The sequence below is a fragment of the Gymnoscopelus microlampas genome (genome assembly GCF_963454915.1).
Source record: "Gymnoscopelus microlampas genome assembly, chromosome: 1".
In the NCBI taxonomy this organism is placed as follows: Eukaryota; Metazoa; Chordata; class Actinopteri; order Myctophiformes; family Myctophidae; genus Gymnoscopelus; species Gymnoscopelus microlampas.
Genome location: NC_139962.1, coordinates 3,707,968 through 3,730,884, shown reverse-complemented (window position 1 = coordinate 3,730,884; position 22,917 = coordinate 3,707,968). Strand labels below are relative to the sequence as shown.

The window sequence follows — 22,917 nt, the reverse complement described above, 5'->3', positions numbered from 1 at the left end:
GGGGGTAAAACATACTCTCGCCATGCCTTTTGGTCTGGTGGAGACAATAATGTTATTCACCCACTGTACAGTAAGTAGGTCATGAAATGCAGTATGGATTTTTTAATGTCTGGGGTTGTTTGAAATCACTAGAGGTTCAGGGCCCTCACATCTAGAGGCCCTCACACCTACGTCGCACCATTTCTTCTTGGAGACTGAGTCACAGTCAGCATGACACACGCCATATTTGGGTGTAGCTGCAGTGGGAACTCTATATATATGGTCATGTCTCTATATATGGTCATGTCTGAGTCATAGTGAACTCTATATATGGTCATGTCTGAGTCATAGTGAACTCTATATGGTTATGTCTGAGTCATAGTGAACTCTATATATGGTCATGTCTGATTCATAATGAACTCTATATATGGTCATGTCTGAGTCATAGTGACGGCCGTCCCGGCCTGCCCACCCAATAGGCAATGGGTTGTTAATATAGGACTAGATTGTCTGGTACCACAAATAATAATCCTAACCAGGAAACAACTTCCAGATCCCGCTACACTGTGAGCACGAGGGGTGAAAGTGGGCCGGAACGGGTTGGTACGGCGTTCTGCTAAAAGATGATGTTCCGGTATAGAAGAGGGGGAAGAGGGGACTGTCAAAAGTCCATATAACCTGCCACGAACCCATGTCCAACAAGAAAACAGTGCCAACACATACACGTACTAACGTTAGATCAACTTAAGTGTTAAGTTTTCTTATAACGTGCTTCTAAGGGCGGATTCACACTGCGGCCTTGAACCACCCTTGAGGCTGGTTGGAAGGAATACCTGGGAAGGAATTGGTAAAGCTAGCATCTATTATAAGTGTACTTTGTGAGAAGTTTTAGATTTTTGGAATGGTATTTGGTAAGGGTATAGCTTTTTAAAAAACATTGCAAACAAGTTAGGCTCGCCCCCTATTGAAAACCTTATAAAACTTCTCACAAAGTGCACACGCTTTACCAATTCCTTCCCAGGTATTCCGTCCTACCAGCCTCAAGGCTGGTTCCAAGGCCACAGTGTGAATCCGCCCTTAATCTCTCCAGTGTTTGTGTCAACGTATTCCGTGCTGTTCACTGTGTTTATTTACGACGTCCGCGACGTAAAAAAATCCCTAAACCCCTAAACCTTAGAATGTTCAACACGGTGTAATATGACTTAGGGCTTAGGGGCCCTGAGTCATTAAAAAAATCTTGCTTAGGGCCACGAAAATCCTAGGGCCGGCCCTGTGAAGGTGTCAGTCTCTTTTTTTTGCCCAGCATTAAACATTTAGCCATCTTTGGGAGGGAATGCTTTTGCCTGGCATTGGTTGTGACCTGTAATTATTTTTTGGGCGTTTCCTTACCAACCGATTCCAACCATTATTGGCAACCTGCGTCGCGCGTAATTTGACACCCCATAGACTAAACATGGCATTTTTGTCACCTCCGTTGGCAGCCAATGCAAAAAGACTAAAAACTAAGAAAAGTGAGATTTCATGTCATAGGCCCTAAGAGGCCCATGATGCAACAGACCTGAAAGACAAAGAGGCAGGAAACATGAAGGGCATTAGGATGTTGACAGTGTTGTTGTTGTTGGCTAGTTAACGCGGATGTGAGGGGAAAAAAGAGTGAAGCCCAAGGCATCTTCAACTCCCCAATGAGTCCCTTGGCAACAGGCAGCTCTAAAAACACACAAACATCTTGTTTTTGATTAACCCAGGTCTGAGATGCATATGAACAGGCCATGTAAAAGCCTCTAGGTTTAAACATAACATTATCTTCAGGTTCGGTATACTCCAGGCCACCATGGCCATGGTCCACCTGCATCACGCAGTGGTGTAAAGTAATTACGTAAGACAAACCAAACAAGGAACATGAACTTTATGAATTAAATGTCCAAAGACTGAAGATTAAGAACAAGGTGAAAACTGAGAGGAGGTCATACATGTCCAGGGCTTGGAAATAGGGCCAGAAAGGGGCAGGGGAGCAGAGGCCATGACACGGATCATGACACCCGTGACCTGAGATGAGTTTGACACACCTATCCACCCTTAACCCATTAAGGCCTGAGGTTCCGATTCTACGAATGCCTTCTAAATCCCAACTGTATTCTGAACAAAAAAAATGTATGTTTCTATATCAGTGGTGCTCAAACTTTTTCATGTCAAGGACCCCCAAAATTATATTTATTTGGCCGCCGACCCCCATCTCAAAATATTTAGTTCCAGGGACCCCCCAGAAGCAAAGATTTGAGTTAAAACATGTTCGCTTTAAAATAATATATTCAAAGATTTGCACACATTTTCACGATTTGTCAAAAATAGCAGATCTACAAGCTCGTATCGCGGCACCGAGTGCCGCGATACAAGCTTGTATATCTGCTATTTTTGAATAGCTAAAGTGCAAAATAATGCTTTTTTAGCTCAAATCAAAAAATGACACAGATGGGTTAAGCACCATGGACAGCGACACCGACACAAAACACACACTACTCAACAGCTGTCGAACCTTTTCCTGCAACGCTGGAATCAATTAGGTAACATTTACTTACAAATAATGGATTGTAACAATGGATTACAGTTGATGACGGCAATATTGTGCAGGGCGGCAGTGGCTCAGGGGTAGAGTGGCTGGTAGAGAGACCCATGGGGACCGCGAGGTTCCCAGTTCGATCCCGGGCTCCCCAAGTGTCCTTGGGCAAAACACTGAACCCTACATTGCCTCCAATGAGTCGGTCGGCGCTAGCTTACCACCGTGAATGTGGGAAGTGAGGAACGCTGGCGTGAATGAACCATTGTGAAGCGCTTTGAGCACTTGGAAAAGCGCTATAAAATGCAATACATTATTATTATTATTAAATGCATTTTTACCTTTTAAAAACCTCCTTTACGCTCCATTCAAAATCTGTCAGCTCTGATCACATGCTCTGCCTGCACGTAAATATGTTCTATGTCTTTCAAACTCTAATAACCAACATTAAGAATGTATAAGATTGGTGATGGTAAAAGTGGAAACCTTTACCATCAATAGAAACCTTACCATGGGCACTTTGTACAAACCTAGTATACCAGAGATGGCAATAGATTGTGTTGAAGAATCATCACACACAATGCCAAGGACTGGAGGAGGCTTCACACAGCGCTCATCCAGCTGAAAATGCTCCTCGTCTGTCTAGTAGTATATTGCTAGACAGACTGAACAAATTGTTGGGACTTTCTGGCACAGTACTAAACTGGTTTGAATCATATTTATTTATGGTCCTGTGGGAATATAGGTGAATGTTGCACCCACTGCACCTGACCTAGTCACATTACCAGGAAGTGTAGTGCACCTGATCTAGTCACATGACCAGGAAGTATAAAAGTCTAGTTCCTCCTAGTTGAGCCATTTGACTCTGCTGCAGAGGATGGTGCTTCCTCTCATGAAGGGTGAAGGAGAACGCATGGTAGGCCAAAGCTCAACTTTGTGTAGCACATCATAACCATGTCTACCCTTTTGTTTGTTGCAGCTAATGCTACTGCTAGCCTATTGTTTGTTTGAGCACATGCGCTACTGCTGGTCTTTGTTTGGGGTGCAGTACGTTAGTCCGACAGCGCAGTGCTCCGACATTAAACAGTAAACCCGAACCAAACCCGCACCCTAACCCTAACCGCACGCGGATGCCACATAGTCGGAGAAAAGGTCTGTCGGATTAACGCATGCCTCCCCTTTGTTTGTTAGCCTACTGTTTGAGCACATGGATGCTACCATGCCTTTGGCACTTTACTTTGTATCAACATTGTTGTTTTATTTGATTTTATTCAAATGTATTTATTTTAGTTCAGTCTACAAATTATGTTGCCTCCAGTGAACTGCTGTGCTGTATCTAGACACCGGGAGATACTGGTACAACTGTAGACATTCTATGCATTGCCTCTTTGTGTATTTTAATGTATATTGTAGTTTTGTAACATCACTGTCTACTTCTTATAGCTGTGGTGCTGGAATTGTCCCCCGCCCTTGTCCCTGCATTGCGCTGATTTGTGTGCATTCACTGCAAAGCAAAGTAAGTTTATGCTGTTCTTTTTAATGATTTGAATACAGTGTTTGCATTATGTTGACATACTAGGGCTGGAAACGAATGTGTTTTGTCTATTTCCTTAAAGGGACCAGTCCACTGTTGTTTGATTTAGATTTATTTGAGTTCATTCATTTGAGGTATAGTAGTCAGGCATAGATTTTAGATTTGCATTCATAGTGACGTGTTTTAATTGGTTCTCTCTTCTCCTTATGTTACAGTGTAACCGTGTTCAAGGCCGGGTCCGCCCTGTTACACACAGCTTCCTCTCCTCTCTTGGCGTCTATGTAAAATCCTGACACTGCATGTTTTTGTATTGATTACTTTGTTTTATTGCATGAGTTTGGTGCCAGGCCTGTCTTTCCCCAATAGTTACCTTCGTAGTACCATGTGTACGGGCAGACCCGACCTTCCTTATTAGAAGAGTAACTGTAACTTGTCACTTTATATTCTTGCCTTACTGACTATTGCCTGATATTTTAATAGTCCATGTATTACTTAGTTGTTTAATAAAGTATGTTCTATTTACACAACCTGCCTCTGGTAAATTGTTCCTGTTTAATCTATTAAGACCTGAAGCCGATTCTACAAATGTCTTCTAAATCCCAACAGTGTTATGAGAAAAAAAACGTATGTTTCTATATCAGTGGTGCTCAAACTTTTTCATGTCAAGGACCCCCACAATATGTATTTGGCTGCGGACCCCATCTCAAAATATTTTGTTCCAGGGACCCCCAAGAAGCAAAGATTTTAGTTAGAAATGTTCGCTTTAAAATAATATATAAATATTCAAAGATTTGCACATTTTCATGATTGTTCTTGTAGATAGGTTCTTGCAGATCTACAAGCTCATAGCGCGGCACCAAGTGCCGCACTACAAGCTTGTAGATCTGCTATTTTAGAATAGCCAAAGTGTAAAATAATGCTTTTTAGCTCAAATCTAAAAGTGACACAGATGCGTTCCAGGTCTTAATGGGAAGTTGGTCATATTACACCGTGTTGAACATTCTATGGTTTAGGGGTTCCTCCTGCCCCCCCTCCACAAGCGGGAGGTGGCGTAGTCGGGCATATCATTTAGCGCCAGTTACTACAGTCCAATACAAACACTTGAGTGAATGCATTGAACAAATCAACAGTTGGATGTGCCATATACTTTCCTTCAATTAAACAAAGACAAAACTGAAGTAATAGTTTTTGGAGCCAAGGAAGATAGATTAAAAGTCAGTGCCCAGCTCCGATCGGTAATGTTAAAAACCTCCAGCCAAGTCAAAAGCCTTGGTGTAGTCATGAACTCTGACCTGAATTTAAACAGCCACATCAACAGTCACAATCACTTTTGCTCTTTTTTTCCCTTAAGCACCTTAACGTCCATAAGTATATCATGCTTTTTTCTTATTTACACACAACAGCTCTAAGGTGTATTAAAGACATAGTTCAATGTTGAAAATAAGTGGTATTCCCCTTTAAGTGGTTAAGGCATCCTCAACTCCCAAAACATTTCCTTAGCTGTTTCCATCTTACAGGCAGCTGCTGAACGAGCGCGCGCGCGCACACACACACACACACACACACACACACACACACACACACACACACACACACACACACACACACACACACACACACACACACATGTTGTTTTTAATTAACAAGTCTCAGATACATTTCAACAGGCCATCTAAAACCCATGAGGTTTTTAAAAAAAAATCATGATGTAACAACAGTAATTAAACACCACATGGGTCAATGCCTTGCTGATTGTTTTTTTTTTTCAATGTTGTCAGAAGTATAAGTTTAATTATTGTATTTCCCCTACAAGGATGTGACATGTAGAATGAAATGATGAATAATACTACTACTACTACTACTGATAATGATAGCTGCAAGCAGCTGAGCAGGTTGGTGCCTTGCATGGTTTCCTCCGCCATCGCTGTATGAATGTGTGGGTGAATGTAATGCACAATCTATGTAATGCGCTTTGGATAAAAGCGCTATATAAATGCACCATTTACAAATCTGTATGACAAACTGACTATGTTCAAAAGTTCTAACAAAAAATAGGATCGAACAATCAGAAGGGGGGCGGAGCTAAGTAACACCAATGAAGAACAAGGACTCTAAACCTAGTCCAATGAGGACACTTACAAGTGGCGACGACAAGCAGGTCAAAAGTTATGGCAAAAATATAGGAATTCATGAATATTGACCAATCAGAAAAGGGGGTGATGCCAAGTTACACCGATGAAAGACGAAGACTCTGATCTGAGTCCAATGCCATCACCCACTAGACTGTAAGGCAATCGGCTCAAAGGTTACATAGAAAAAAAGGAATAGCTGATCTTGTAGATCAGCTATTTTCACTTCCTGTTTGGCGGTGAAACATGGAAGTTGGACGCTTTGCCACGGTCGCGCCGTTTTACGAAAACTCACGCTTTTCATCGTTAATATTGTATTCAGTATTTCAAAAGGCTCTCAATCTTTGTAACAAAGTCCACAGTCTGCTGACCAACACTGTGCAAATCGATGTGACAGGCCTGCAAATCACTGTTTTGAACTTGTTAGTAATACTTATTAATGCATTTGCGGTGGTTAAAATCAACATTTTATTAAGATATGACAATAATTTGTCTGCAAAATCTAAATGTGAAAACGAAAATGTCTTGAGAAACCTTGAAGAAATCTATCTAAATTCTAATTAATAGTTTAAAGGGATAGTTCACCCCCAAAATGTATTTTTTTCTATCGATTACACACCCCTTAGAGACTTGAATTCATGGAGATTTTTTTTCGTTTTGTGTCGCATTCCTAAGCCAATAATTTGAGGACCGGTGGCGGCTCTGGTAGGAGACTCAAAGTGTCAACTTTGAGTCTCCTAACGGAGACATTAGCATCTTTCCGCTGGTCATCACATTATTGGTTTAGGAATGCGACAAAGACAAAAAAAGCACACAAATTCAAGGCTCCATGGGGTGTGTAACTGATATATTTTCACAAAGTTTGCCCCTTTCTTATGTAATATTTGGACAATTTGGTATTAAAAAGATCTTAAAAGTCCTTAAATTGTGACTTTAGAAATGTGCAGATACCCTGTACTGTATGTTGGTTTGTTTACTGTTGAGTGAGAAAACAAAGTTAGACATTAAAGGACGACTTCACCCATTTTCAACCTATCTTCATATAATAGGTCCTCACTAGCTCATGATAAAATGGTACCATTTTTTTCTATTCAGTCTGTGTCTCATAGGAGGACTGTGGACAGTTCAGAAACCAGTCTACCAGTGACATCATCGTTAGGCAGGATTTTCATTTTTTAATTTTATTTTTTATTAACGAGAACAATGGCTTCTATTATTGCATTGCAACTTTACAGGAATACAAAGCCTGCAGTTTCTATTAGCTTGGATTCCCATCGATGATGTCACTAGACGGGTTTCTGAACTGTCCACAGCCCTCCTCTGAGACACAGACGGAGTAGACAAAAATGGTACCATTTTATCATGAGCATTAGTGAGTACCAATTATATGAAGATGGGTTGAAAATGGGTGAAGTCGTCCTTTAAGCTAATCATCTGCACTTTATTCAGGGATTAGTAAGCGAAATATTCAAAGACCGCAACTGATACAAAATGCAGCTGCCAGTCCTTGCGATCCTTCATTGGTTATACCTGTGAGTTCTAGAATCGATTTTAGGATTTTACTGCTTGTTTTTAAAGCCCTAAATGGTCAGGCTCCTGCGTATATATGTGATATTTTAACTCCTTATATGCCAGGCCTAGGCCGCTGCCTGAGATCATCAGCAGGGCCTTATAGACGGGTTTCCGAGCGACGTCATCACAGAGCAGAATGCGCAATCTGCGCATGCCTGGGGGTGGAAGGCGCGTTCGAAAATACAGCCTGAGCGGCAGTGAGCGCACTGGCCAATACAAACTAATAGGCGAGTGTGCTCCGGTGCTCCGGTGCGTAATTTCCAAACGCACCCATAGGCTTCCCCCCGCAGCTGCGCGGTCATATTCCTCTCAATGTTTACTAACAGGAAACCTGTCTATTGACAGTACCAAAGTCTGGCTCTTTGCCACAAAGGGCGACCGGGCTTTTGCCGTTCGGGGCCCCTCTGCTGTGGAACTCACTGCCTGGGGGCCTCAGGCAGGCAAACTCAGTGTCCTCTTTTAAATCTCTTCTAAAAACTCACTTCTAACGCACAGCTTTTTCTTAGATTATGAACTTTTGTACTATTTATGCAATTATATTGTGTATATTGTATTGTATATTTTAACTATTGTTATTGTAAAGCACTTTGTAACTTGTTTTTGAAAGGCGCCATAGCTATCTAGTATAAATAAATTTATTATCTGGGGAGTTGGATACCATTTTCCTGAACTGTAATCCATTTATTCTATCAACATGTTGTGTACTGTATGTTAGGGGTGCTCTTAATATTATTGGTTGTCGCCATCTAATGGCAATTTATGTGTAGCTACAGGCAGTCGACTGTTCTCTTCTTGTACAGCAATGTACAATACAGTACTTAAGTCCTGACGTCACTCGTTCATCCCCTGGGTTGCGGAAGTAATTTCTCTACGGAGTATAACATTGTGTCATCTTAGAAACGTCTCATATAAGAATTGTGGTCCAAAAATAAACAAACTGTCTCGGCGATATTGTCAGGGAGGAGGTTCTGTATCGTTTATGATAGTCAGTCACTCATATTTGAGTCTATTTCTGGCGAAAATGTAACTAATTTGGCGCAGTAACATTATTGTTTTCTCACCGTCAGTTGATGCTTCATATCCATAAGAGTCAAACCGTCGGGGTCACTTGTTTATTTTTGGAACACAGTTCTTATTTGACACGATATTAAAGACGTCTATGGGACTTCTGAATGGGGGGAAATAAACCGCAACCCAGGTAGGATGAGTAAATTACGTCAGACTTCGGTGCTTTATGGGCCACAGAAATAGTGCTTCTTTTAGACAGTAATGTTCTTGGCAGATGTGGACTTTAGGATAAAATCCATTCCATTGTGCTGTTTACTTTGAACCAAAAAAAACGTCATAACTCGATTAAAACACAATACCTGAAAACCTCTGAAAACAACGGCCAACTGGCCAGCTCCCTGTGTTCCCATCCAACTGATACTTTCTCCAAGATATAAACAGTATGCCTCCCATTTTCAAATGTCATTCTCCATCAGAATGGGTCAACTGATAGTCTCATCTAATCTATTTCTATTTCTCTACTAGTGCCACCTCATCATGTCTCTTCAAGGCAGGTTTGAATCAACCTGCGTTTGTGGAATAAACATAAAATACTAATCACGGATTAGCATTCAAACACACGTTCATGCTGATCTCCACAGAATGACTGTCAGGCAAATTCATAGTTGTTAAGCAATAGCCACAGCATCATCCAATTTCACGGGGTCCAATTATGACTTATGTATGCAGGCCTACATATGAATCCATATTTTGTCAAGGTTTCAGCCCAATTCAAGCGCCATTGCATGCCATTATAAAATGTAAGTTAAATCAGAGATATTTCAACAAACTACAGTATAATACACTTGGTTTGTTTACACATCTTTTAATATCTATGATTTGTGTTAATGTATATTTTCAGACATTTAACCACATTTAAACCCTCAATACTTAAGTAACTTTGACCGTTGGCTCTGTACTTGGTCTGCCCTTTTTTTCCTCACTACTCCAAACATGTTCACATAAAATAGCAGATCTACAAGCTCACAACTCGCTGTATGTAAACCTACCCAGTATTGGCAGTCTATATATTTTAACCCATTCAGACCTGGAACGCATCTGTGTCATTTTTTTGATTTGAGCTAAAAAAGCATTATTTTACACTTTGGCTATTAAAAAATAGCAGATCTACAAGCTCATAGCGCGGCACCGAGTGCTGCGCTACGAGCTTGTAGATTTGCTATTTTGGAGAAATCGTGAAAATGTGTGCAAATCTTTGAATATATATAGTTTTAAAGCAAACATTTTAACTCAAATCTTTGCTTCTGGGGGGGTCCCTGGAACACAATATTTTGAGATGGCGGTCAGTGGCCAAATACATATCATTTTGGGGGACCTTGACATGAAAAAGGTTTGAGCACCACTGATATAGAAACGTACGTTTTTCAGAATACTGTTGGGATTTAGAGAACATTTGTAGAATCGGCTTCAGGTTAACAGGGGTGCCCAAAAGGTACATGGTGATCTACCAGTAGATCCCAAAGGCTGTGCAGGTAGACCACATGACACGCCCCTAAAAAAGATATGCCACGACCAATTCCACCCCCCCCCCCTCTATTTCACATTCCAACTGCGTTTATCTATCTATAAATAACGCCAGCGCCGCTATTCCAAAGTCCCCTCAGGTACATTTTTAAAACTATTTTCAGCAATGGGATAGTAATTTTTTGATCTGGTCATTTTAAGTAGTAAGGTTGTTACACACCGGGGCGATTTGTTTGTGCGAATAATGCGTTTTTTTTAAAACCTTATAAAGTCAATGGCTCCGTACATGGAGCGAAAAAGCGAAAAAGCGTCTTTTAATTATTCGGAACGAGTCCGAATTTTGCGTGTATTCACTATTTTCGCCGGTGTCGCCCGGTGTGTAAGGACCTGTAGTCAAAAAAGCGTGGGCACCCCTGCTATATAAGGACACTTGGGCTACAATGAGTCACAAATACTTTGGGTTTTGTTTATTGCAATGGAAGATCTGTCTCAAGACATTCAAAATATCCCAGTTGGTTTTGTTGACTGACATGAGAATATGATCAAGTATTAATGTACCTTACACACAATGACACTGTGTAATGGCATCATCGTTTATTTAAAAAATCCTGAACCAGACACCAAAAAAAAGGAAAAAAAGATACATAATTATTCTAGCAACTTTCTTTGCATCTTAATAAAGTCATGAAAGAAAATGAACTTACATCAATAGTAGTTGCATCCAAGTTACTTCATTTTTTTTGTAATGGCTCAGTCAATCAAAAATAAATATACCCATACCCTGTCTTATGAATGAAAAAATACATTAAACATACCCTATGTTTAAAAAAAGACAAGTTACACTTGGGTAATATACTTCATTCCTTTTCTAATAATTCATTCCTAATGAAATGTGAAAAAGGTTTTACAAAAAACACAGCAATATAAAGGCCATCATTATGTGGCAACAACTGCGACCCACACTAAGTCAAACGTATATAAACTATAAATCATAAACTATACCACCCACCACTCTACCCAACTGAGATCTCTGCAGCAACATACTGTAGCTCTGCATCTAGTTATTATAAATTCCATGTACGCGTGTCCTTCACATATCTTCAGAACCGTAACCCCATCCACATTTGGCAGGCATAGCGCTGACACCTCAGGAGAGAGCGCAGTGTCCATCGGATGAGCAGTTCTCCACAACAAGGACCGCTCGGAGCGGTCGGCCGTGCCCCCAGAACGGGTATCGCACTCGTGTTCCAAATAGGAACGGCCCTGTCTATTATTATCGGCCGATGTTTATCTTTTTTTTTTTATGACATCGGTATCGGCAATTATGCCGCCAGTGTGTCCCGATTTTGAACCACTTTCAAACAATTTTCAGAATTTTCCAAAGATAGACAATTTACAAGCTGACAGGGTGTCGCGTTGTGATGCATTGTGAGCTTGTAGATCGGCTGTTTTTGACGTATTTTTTTCATTATTGTTTTTAATGGCTTAGGTGGTTAAATAAAACCCTTTTTTCCACTTTTTCTTTTAAAAAACAAAAAATATCAGTCAAAATATCAGTAATGGGTGCCTCTAGGACTCTTCAAAAATCGAGATAGGACCCAAAAATCTGGCATCGGTCGGGCTCTAATCCCAAATGTCACACACAGACGGTCGGTCATCTGTGCAGCACGAAAAAAAAAAAAAGGCAGACTGTTTACACGCCAGGGTCGCTCTTCTCCACGGGCAGCAGCCTCTCTTTGGCGCCGTCCTGCGACAGCGGCGGCGGCGTCTGGACCCTCTTCATCTCCAGGCTCTTGACCCAGGTGTAGGCGGAGGAGCCCCCCAGCACCATCATGTTGCTGGTCCACCACAGCACGCTCTTGGTGGAGGAGTAGTAGAGCACGGCGATGACGGTCTGCGCGCACGCCTTGGCCGTGCCGGAGACGTTGTGCGTGAGCGGGCTGGTGTGTTTGATCTGGAGGCCCGACACGTAACCGATGGCGAAGCCGAACACGCCGCCCAGCGTCATCATGCCCCAGAACTTGGCGTCCATGAGGTGGTTGCTGAAGGCGGCCAGGCGGCCCACCTCGCCGAACACCACGATGAGCGGGACGAACAGGACGCAGGCGTTGACGTTGTTGTAGTAGGACAGCTTCCAGATGTTGCCGTCGACGGCCGGCATCACCTTCTTGGTGTAGATGGCATTGAGGGAGACGCAGGCGCTGGCCAGCACGCCGAAGAACACCCCCGTCCAGGAGAGGGACCCCGCCAGGCCCTCCTGGTCCACGCCCAGCCAGAAGCCACCTGGAAACACAGACACGGGACGACACGCAGGGGGAATCTCAGATCACATCGTTTCGATTGTCCGTTCATGAAGCATCGATTGATTTGAAATAACTAAACCGCCGCCTTCGGGGTGAAAACCTAGTACGTCCGAAAGCGTTACTTTCCAGGAAATACGTTGTGAGCTTGTAGATCGGCTATTTTTACACCTTCTGTGTACCACTGTTGTACGACAAAATAGGGCATTAATTTACAAAACAAAACGTAAAAGTTGAAGAATGGAGATTCAGCCTCACAAAATAATGCTGAAAAATTATCACACACATCTGGGCTACTTTCCTGGCCTAAATAAATGACCCATTCATTCCAGACTAGTTGGTCCAAATGCTTTTTGAAAATATTCCTATTGGGGTAAAAAAAATGATGCTATTACCAAATACTGAGAATATAACTAAAGACTCAACACATTTCTCTCATACCTTTATCAAATCCCACCAACTCCAGCCAATTCAGTTGTAAAAAAAACATAAATGGCAAAGACCTACATCATCAGGCAAACTGAGTACATTTACTCAAGTACAGTACAACTTTTACCTTACTTGAGTACTTTCATGTCTTATTACTTTATCATGTCTAGGGCACGATAAAGTAATACTGACTAGTTTCAGTAGTTTTTAAATGCCACCTTGGCCTGTGTTTGTCTTGTCTTGGATGAAGATGCAGTCGCCTTTGTACTTTGCACCCAATAAAAAGCCTTTCATCTGTCTGAGCTGCTCCAGTGATATCCACCATATTATCTCAGGAGGCAAATATTGATCACATATTATTATTGGTTAATAGAGTTGTTTCGATACCGAGACCAGTATCGGAAAAGATGCCGATACAGCTTAAAATGTTGGTATCGGTATCGGCGAGCATGCCAGTCTATGCCATTCCGATACCACGTCATTTATCACATGATGTTTGATTTACAGTCATATTTTCAATGCTTCAGGACTGTTTTATACTCTTACTGTATTATTTACATTACTATTTTAGTTTTTACTTGTAGCTGCACTTTAACAATTATGAATGCAATTTAGATGTATTCCTAGATCAGTGGTTCTCAAACCTTTTAATTTCAAGGACCCCCATAACTCTGAGAGTGTGCAAATGTAAATGGGAGTTTTTATAACGACAGTTCAACAGAGAGACTGAACGAACTGTCACTCATAACATTCCTCTCCCATCAACCAATTTCCCTATTTGGCTCTGTTCCAATCAGATCAGTTCAGCTCATGACAGTGTCCCTTTAAAACATGCCTCCTCCTTCCCTAACTCTCTCATGCTATCTGTTCAGGCAAACACACACTCACACAGAGAGCTCAGCTCACTATTTCACTAGCTTTTCTCAAACAAGCTAAACATCAATCTTTTCATGACTAGGCTTCAACCAGCACAAGCCTGGTCCTGCAGCTTTTCAACTTGCAGCTTCACTTCTCCTGGATGCACCGATGGCTACCTCGCCTGTGTTGGCCTTTATGCTTCCAACAGATACAGTGGTACTGTTGTTACTGCTTTTTACTAATTAGAATATTTCAACTACAGCTAATCATGGTTGCTACAATGTTACTGCTACATCTAATTCCATGATCGTTAACACTACTGCTTCAATTCATGCTTGGCAACTTGTTACTAGTGCTGTTTCTCTGTGCTACTAGGCTATGCTAAGTTTAGCCACCAGCTTAACTGTGTCCCAGTAGGTGTTGGTAGCCTCTATACTTCTCAGATTTGCTTCTCCATGTAGCTTGTCAAAACTACATCAGTACTTTATTCTTAGGTATGTAAAGGGCACAACACATTCGTTCTGAGTACTATTTTCTCTTAAGCAAGCAACAAGTAGGTGTGCTCTGCTCTGTTGCATATACACACATAGCCAGCAAGTGGCAGATCGATAGCTTTTCTCAATCTTTGTTAGGGTGAGTTAAGTTAAGAACTGGTGCTTCTGTCAATGAAGGATTTTACGCCACTCCTTTTGTTTACTAGGCTACTTCAGCAAACACCAGCCTGGTTCTGCAGCTTAATGGCTGCCTTATTCCAAGCTTGTTCCATCAGTGATAGTGCAACTGCTATCATGAATGCTATTAATGTTGCTAAAAATGCTGGCTGCTGCTTCAGCTAATGCTACTAACATTATAACTATCAGCTAATTTTACTGCTGCTAACATGACAACTATGCTATATCAACTGCTGCTACCATGACTTAAATGCTAACTGCATTGCTGCTACAGCTTCGACTAGCTACTTTACTCAGTCTGCTGCTATAATGAAGGTAATCCTTACATCTGCTACTTAATTTCAAATGCTGCTCCTGAGGTTAATCATAATGAGTAAGCAAACGCTAGCTGCATAGCTATTAAAGCTCCAGATGATGCTACTTTTACTCAGTCTGCTGCTTAATGACTGTAAACTTTACAACTATTCTACTTGACAACTGCTGCTACCATGAGGTTAGTCTTGAGCTGCTTATGCTGACTGCTTGCTACTGCAGTTTCATCTAAATGCTACTAAAGTTTCACCTAATGCTACAACTGCTGCAAACATGAGGTCAGCATTGAGTATGCTAACACCGTCGACTTTCTACTACAGCTTCAGCTAATGCTACAACTGCTGCAAACATGAGGCTAGCCTTGAGTATGCTAACACTGTTTACTGCATTGCTACTGCAGCCTCAGCTATTGCTACAACTACTGCAAACATGAGGTTAGTCCTGCTAATGCTGCCGACTGCTTTACAGCTAACGCTACTTGGTAATTGCTGCTATCGTGATTCATTATTATGCTAATGCTATGCTTCAACTTCTACCTTGGACCATGACTGCTATTAATGGCAGCTAATGCTACTTCTACTCAAGCTACTGCTAACATGACTGCTAATCATTACAGCTAATGCTACTTTTACTCAGCATGCCTCCATCATGACTGCCAAACAATACAGCTATATGCTATTTCAACTGCTGCTACCATGAGGTTAGTCATGAGTCTGCTGCTTATGCTGACCACTTGCACTACAGCTTCAGCTAATGCTACAACCGTGGCTACCATGAGGTTAGTCATGAGTTTGTTAACACTAGTTGACTGCAATGCTACTATAGTTTCAACGCTACTACAGTGAGTTAGTCATGATGATGCTAAAGCTGCTTTACTAAATCTGCTGCCATCAACACGATGGTCATCATTATGCTTAAGTTGCTGGACTAAATCGATGCCATCAACACGATGGACATGATAGTGCTAAAGCTGCTATCTAAATCTGCTGCCATCAATACGATGGTCATCATAATGCTAAGTTGCTCGACTAAATCGCTGCCATCAACACGATGGTTATTTCATTCTAAAGCTGACTGTTACTACTGCTATAGATATTGCTACTCGCTCTGCAACTGCTGCCAACATGACTGATCATAATTATGCTAATGCTGCTGACTACATTGCTGCAAGAATGCAAGTTGTACTATAACTGCATCATGATGGTCACGATCATGCAATTTCTGTTGACTGCATTGCTGCTGCTGCTACAGATAATACTATCTGCTTTGTGCTTCTTTTCCATGTCTAGCTAGCTGCATGGTGATCAGTGGGAAATGAACGCTGTTCATCATCGACGCTGGGAAGGTTGGGTTTGCAGCCGGCCTCGTCTGTTTCAACAATGCAGACTTACCTCAGTGGTATGCATGCCGATATTTAAACTTAAGCTGCCATCGCATCGGTATTTCAATTTGGCATTGTTGCTTGGAAATCACATTTCCTATGCTACTTTGACGTTGCTTCACCAAGCTGCAGGATATTCACAGCGCACACCGCTGCCAAGCTCATGTAAACACATCGGTGTAACATTGGTGTTTCACTCAATCTGCACACCTTGAACTGTTATCTTTAGACACTGTTGCATAGAGAAGCCTGTTGACTCCTGTTTCTATGCTCCAGAAACCTCTGCTAATGATGATGCATCTGTTCACAGATGCAGCTCCCGAGTCCCTCTACAGGTTTTTGGGGGGATTTCCAAGGGGAATGGTTTGCTGCCAGTTGGCCACAATTATTGCACCAAATTTTACGTCAGCTTTGCTATAGCCGTATGTCCCAAAGCTGCATTCTGTAGTCTTCTGGGTGCTAGCTGGTCTCACTAGCGTTTGGCTTTCACATAATCAAGAAACATAGCGTTCATTTAAACCATTCCCCCTGGCCTGCCCTGTTGAGACCTAACACTCATTTGTCTCCAGGTTTCACAAGGTCTGATTGCAAGAGCAAAGGCGCTCTCTATTACAAAGGTCCATGTCCCTCATCAATCGCTGTGGCCTACCTTGTGATCGCTTCCCAAGCTTTATACAAGTTGAAGGGAAGATGGTGATCTTCTGCTTTCATTGCTAGATACTGTAAGACCAGATGCTTGCCATCTGCCCAAAAGACTATCGCTTGTCTATCGGTTCTCATTACAATGACTGGTGGTTGTGTCAGGTGGTTGGGTGTTCTGCGCATTCATTCAAATATCTCCTTCACCTTCCTTATCTAATTCTCTAGGCTCTTTAGTTGGCAGTTATCATCCATTTGCCATTGTTGGAAAGATGCTTTTCATCGCGTAATTGTTTCATTCAACCGTAGTACTTCTAGATCAGTACACATTACTTTCACTGATTTTGTCAGGTGGTGTTTCTTTCTGCACAGCCTTCAGTAATTCTGCTGTATTCTCTTACCCTTTCTCACATCTGGATATTCCCTCTTTGTAACATCTGAGTTGTCTAGCTATTCAATGTCTTAATAACTACCGGCTCACCTCAGGGCTTGCATCTATCTGCTGATCACAGCGGTTTCACTCAATTCGTGTTAGTAGCTATTCTCTTGCCTTTCCCAAGACTTTCTCTGTAGAGTTGCTTTATGCACATAATTCATTTTGTCCAACCCTCTACCGTAAGGATGCATTGAGTGCAAGCAAAGCTCCAGTGTTAATTGACAAGACTAAGATGTTTAGTAGATATTTAGAAGACTAGACTAAGTCTAAACAAATTCAAAATACTAAAATGGGACTAAAAGGTGTATTCAAAGGACTACATCAGAATTTGTTTTAAAAATAACACTGCAAAGCTCCTTAATCGGTGCACTACTTCGGCTAGTCTTCATCAGATGCTCAAGCACATCAGATCATTTCACATGTCTTCTCATGGGTCACATTGGTGTCGGGACATTCACCTCCTGCGTGCCTTCTGTCGCTAGGGCTCCTATATAGCAACAGGAGCAGTTAATTTACCTCCTGCGAGCCTTCAGTCGTGAGGGCCCCTATAGCAGCAGGAGCAGTTAATTTACCTCCTGCGAGCCTTCAGTCGTGAGGGCTCCTATAGCAGCAGGGGCGAGCCTTCAGTCGTGAGGGCTCCTATAGCAGCAGGGGCCTGTCTTATTTCTCTTTATAGAAGCCTCCGTGCCGAGGGTCCAGTGTCCCAGCCTCTTCACGCGAATATCACCTTCCTTCCATCGGCGTTTGTTTATGTCCTGCTCACATCATCCTTCATCATGCCGTCCCTCTTTCACACAGGAGATCTCCGCCGGGAGCTCACCTACATCAATAGGTGACATTCTCATTTCAAACATGCTTCAGCTAATTTGAATCCTCTATCGTGAGGACGCCTCTCAAATTTAATCTCTCATCTCTAATTAGATTCTGCCGGCAAAAGCTTCCCTGCTAGCCTTTCACCGACTACTCAAAAGCACCAGGTCATTATCTTATTTCTCATCATTTCTGTTAAATACTAATCTCCTGCGAGCCTCAATCGTGAGGGCTCCTCTATCAGTAGGAGCAACCATTATCTCCTGCGACCCTTCATATCGTGAAGGGTCCCATAACGGCAGGAGCATAAACCTACTGCGAACCTTCAGTCGTGAAGGTTCAACCACAGCAGGTGTCAGTCTTTTTCTCTCCCTCTAGAACCCTCGGTGCTGAAGGTCAGATGTCCGGTCTCTTCCTGGAAACCTCAACCTATCCACGTTTGTATTAATCATTCTCAGGTATGTATTTCTTTTCACCTTCTCCTTTGGGGCGGGCTCCAGAGCCCCCTGCCTCTCATCAGGCAGGATCTGATGTGAGACCACACATCGATTCTCCTTCGATGGGGCCCGCGCCAAATGATAATTCATATTACTGTTTATGCTTACCAAATTACTTTATTGTAATAAACATCATTGCATTCATTCTGTGTGGTGTGAAGTCTCTCTTAGGTTGAAATGGGAGTTTTTATAACGACAGTTCAACAGAGAGACTGAACGAACTGTCACTCATAACATTCCTCTCCCATCAACCAATTTCCCTATTTGGCTCTGTTCCAATCAGATCAGTTCAGCTCATGACAGTGTCCCTTTAAAACATGCCTCCTCCTTCCCTAACTCTCTCATGCTATCTGTTCAGATCACCCGCCACCTCCCCGACACCGCCCAGCAGCAGGAACCACCAGGAGGCCCTATCTACGGGGGCGGGCTCCAGAGCCCCCTGCCTCTCATCAGGCAGGATCTGATGTGAGACCACACATCGATTCTCCTTCGATGGGGCCCGCGCCAAATGATAATTCATATTACTGTTTATGCTTACCAAATTACTTTATTGTAATAAACATCATTGCATTCATTCTGTGTGGTGTGAAGTCTCTCTTAGGTTGAACCAAATTTGGTTGTTTTAAAGGATGTTGGTATCGGTACATCTCTATTGGTTAAGCTACCCCCAGCATCACTTTAAGTATTCAACACCTTCACCGGCTGCATCATTAAAGTGATGAACTTTAAATATCATAAGATATTAGTCGACTATATCTACAGTTGATTTAGTCGACTATAATGTGTTTTAGCGGTGCCTTGCTGGCGTCGTAATGGCGGATTTTACACTTGGTTGCATGCTGAAAATAGCCGATCTACAAGCTCACAACGCGTCATGCTGAGACATGTTGTGAGCTTGTAGATCGGCTATTTTCAGATTGCAACACCCGAGCGCAACCAAACATAAAATGACTTGTCTTTTAGTTCTACTGGATCTCTTTACTGTTCTACACTAGATCCCTCACTAACATTTTAGTCCTAGTTTTTATTTGTTTTTTTTACGAAATTGTCCATATATTTAGTTTTAGTTTTAGTCATCGTAGCTTAGTTTTTGTCAGTGAAAAAAAGGTAGTCGACGGACATTTTTCGTCATAGTTTTAGTCGACGAAATCAACACTAGTCCCCCAGCACGTGTTGTGGGCCAAACCTGCAAGACAAAAAGGTGAACCCACCTAGGATGACCCCGCAGCAGATGATGGCTCTGAGGGAGGTGGTCTGCTTGAGGATGACGTAGGACAGCAGCACGTTGAACACGGTGCTGAGCGAGCGCCCCACCGTGTAGAAGGCCACGCCCACCAGCTTGAGGCACAGGTTGTTGAAGGTGATCATGGAGATGAACACGACGGACAGCGGCAGCACCTCGCGGGACGTCTTCAGGTCGAAGCGCACCGAGGGGAAGTCCACCAGGCCCGGGCACAGCGCTGACAGCAGCTGCATGGCCCAGCACAGCGCCACCGTCACCTGTTAGAACACACACACACACACACACACACGTTCAATTCTCTTTCTACTGCCCTGCCGGTCTGCCGCCCATGTGTGGAATGCGACAACGCCCAAAAAGAATCATATTTGAACTGGGGGGGGACCCCCCCCCCCCCCCGCTCCCCCCCCCCGCTCCCCCAACATAATCATATTTGAACTGGGGACCCCCCAACCAGACAAGCACTTGGAAATGCAGGAGTTGAGGCATTGGTCTGACATGGTTCCACAGATAAATATTGTGAAAATAGCTGAGGTACAAGCTCACAACGCGAGGAGTTGTGAGCTTGCACATCTGCTATTTTGTTTGCCTCTTTTTGGTCTTTTTTCATTTATTTTCTTTACTTTCACAAGTGAGCTTGTAGATCTGCTATTTTCGGCAAAGAGTTTTCTTGTAGACTAGAGGGAAAGTATTGAGGGTTTAAGTGGTTAACTGTCTGAAAATACACATTGACATGAATCCAACAGTCGAAAATCGACAAGCACACAATGCCTGAGCTTGTAGATCTGCTACTTTCAAAAGATGTGTATACATTAGAACATTTGAAATGGGACATTCTGCATAATGAGTAGTTTTACTTTTGGTACCTTAAGTACAATTTGATGCCAAGACACTTTTACTCGAGTACCTTTGGAATTACAGACTTTTACTAACAGAATGAGTATGTCTACTTATACTTAAGTAAAACATGTGAGTACTTTTTCCCCACCAGTGCTAATAAAGTAATCAATCAATCAATCAATCAATCAATCAATCAATCAATCAATCAATCAATCAATCAATCAATCACCAGGCACTGGAAGAAGGTGACAAAGAGAGGCGCGTCCAGGTCTCTGTTGTCCAGCAGGTAGTTGTTGAGGAACACCATGGTGATGGAGATGAACCAGTAGAGCGCCACCACCAGGCCGATCTTCACGGCTCTGAGGACGAACGTCTCCCCGTGTTGTTGTTCCTCCTGGTCCGCGGACCCCCCGGAGGAGGACGAGCCGCCCAGAGCCATTCTGAGGATGCTGGAGCGCTTCAGCTGGATCCTGTTCATGACACAGAAGATGTGTGGGGGGGGTTTCAGGACGCTTTATACATTAAAAACACGATCTAAACGCTTCATCTGACTCCAGTCACAACAAAACACTGCCTGAGCAGCACTTCCTACAACAAACGGGCCAAGGATGTCTCGATGACGTCGCAGAAAGACAGCGCCGTACGTGGTGTCCAGTGTTGTTGCCATGTCCGCTTATTATAAGCGACTTTGGCCTCGTTTTTCTGTAAAATCGCTTGTAATTGTTAGTTGCGGGTTGCGGTTTTATGTAGTTGTTATTTGGGTTTGTTTCTAAAGTGTAGTTGTTTATTTGGGCTTGTTTTTGCATTTTTTTTTGCCAGGGACCAGGGACCATTTTTGCCAGGGGACCCCCGGCGGCCGGGGGTCCCTGGCAAAAATGCAAAAATGCATATATCTTGTATGGGCCGGGGCCCGGCCCATACAAGATTTGTGTTGTTAAAATGTTTTAGCCTAGTAGTTGCTTCTTTTGGGCTTGTTTTCTTACAGCTGCTTGCTTGTTTCTCTCACAAAATCTGGCATCGCTGGTTGTATCAGGTGTTTAATAATAATAATACTGCTACTAATAATAATGTTATCATTAAGCTCGGGTGATAGACATGCATCCCTGTGAACGGGATGCAATATTTGGCAGAATTTGAACCACTTTGTTCGAACATATCGTGATGAAACGGTACTCCCGCGAAACGACGCTAGATTATGACGTCACGGACGCATCCTTCCGAAATGTAATACTTACTTCCTGGTCCGCCACAAAGGGAGGAGTATATTGAAGAAGGCAAGGTCACACGGACGGAACACGTTTTTTTTAGAAAGAAAGTTTCCATCATACTTTCGGCAAGAGTTCTGATGTGTAACTTAAGACCTCCTTGTTCAATATACTCCTTGGTCTACAATTGCCCATTTTAAACAGGGATACTTCTGTTTTATGTACTGTATAATTGACTAGTATAAAACTACCAGTAAGTACTAGCCCTACAATAATAATTCTGACCTCAAAATATAATCAATATCACATTTACTTTTGAAGATTACTTGTTTTGTGTGGTAATGACACTTTGCAATGAAATATATCAAATCTGAAAAAAACATGTATTATTACATATAATATATACATTCACCCCACCAACAATAGGAACCAAAAGTAACGTATAACAGGTACATTTTGACTTTAATACCTGGTTATGTGAGATGCCTGCGTGAGGTGCTGCCACGCGTTCTTCTGCTGCTGCCACTGACTGTATATAGATGTCAGTAACTTGTCATAAGGAAGTAATGTTGTGTGATTGTATTTGTTGTACTCCTCCTCCCATGTCACGTCCAGGTTAAGGTTACCTAGGCTACAACAGAACCTGATTTTCCTGATCTTTACCAGCAGTACATAGGCCTACCTGTTGGCTGCTGAAAGGTTAAGAGCAGCAATTGGTGGAAAGTAACTAAGTACATTTACTGAAGTACTTTACTTAAGTACAATTTTGAGCTATTTTCAAACATTTTGGTACTTTTACTTTTGGTACTTTAAGTACATTTTGTTGCCAATACTTTTGTACTTTTACTCAAGTAACATTTTGAACACAGGCCTTTACTTTTAACAGAGTATTTTTATATTGTGGTATTGCTACATTTACTTAAAGGACAACTTTGGTTTTTTACAACCAATGTTTATGTTTTAGATTGTAATTAAAGTAAATAAAAGATGAGTGTTAAA

The 22,917-nt window shown here is 42.2% G+C and overlaps 1 protein-coding gene across 2 annotated transcripts; it reads right to left on the bottom strand.

Moving 5' to 3' along the window:
- Positions 1-10,754: 10,754 nt before the first annotated feature.
- On the bottom strand, positions 10,755-22,514 carry slc35c1 (solute carrier family 35 member C1). 2 transcript variants are annotated; one of them, XM_084071672.1, is made up of 4 exons: positions 22,388-22,514; positions 20,943-21,183; positions 19,845-20,133; positions 10,755-12,583 (listed from the first exon to the last, which is right to left on the bottom strand). In XM_084071672.1, the coding sequence occupies exons 2-4, from the start codon at positions 21,150-21,152 to the stop codon at positions 11,994-11,996; spliced, it is 1,089 nt and encodes a 362-aa protein (XP_083927798.1). In that variant the 5' UTR covers positions 21,153-21,183; positions 22,388-22,514; the 3' UTR covers positions 10,755-11,993. The 2 variants fall into 2 exon arrangements, with proteins under 2 accessions (XP_083927798.1, XP_083927797.1); XM_084071671.1 differs by lacking the exon at positions 22,388-22,514 and having other exon boundaries at positions 20,943-21,297.
- Between the last annotated feature and the right edge of the window lie 403 nt (positions 22,515-22,917).

Bases quoted from the DNA above. Each gene is read 5' to 3' on its own strand.
- slc35c1 (XM_084071671.1), bottom strand. From the start codon at position 21,191: ATGAACAGGATCCAGCTGAAGCGCTCCAGCATCCTCAGAATGGCTCTG. The intron at 20,134-20,942 runs GTGATTGATTGA...GTGTTCTAACAG, and splicing joins TCACCTTCTTCCAGTGCCTG to GTGACGGTGGCGCTGTGCTG. The intron at 12,584-19,844 runs GTGGGTTCACCT...CTGTGTTTCCAG, and splicing joins CTGCTGCGGGGTCATCCTAG to GTGGCTTCTGGCTGGGCGTG.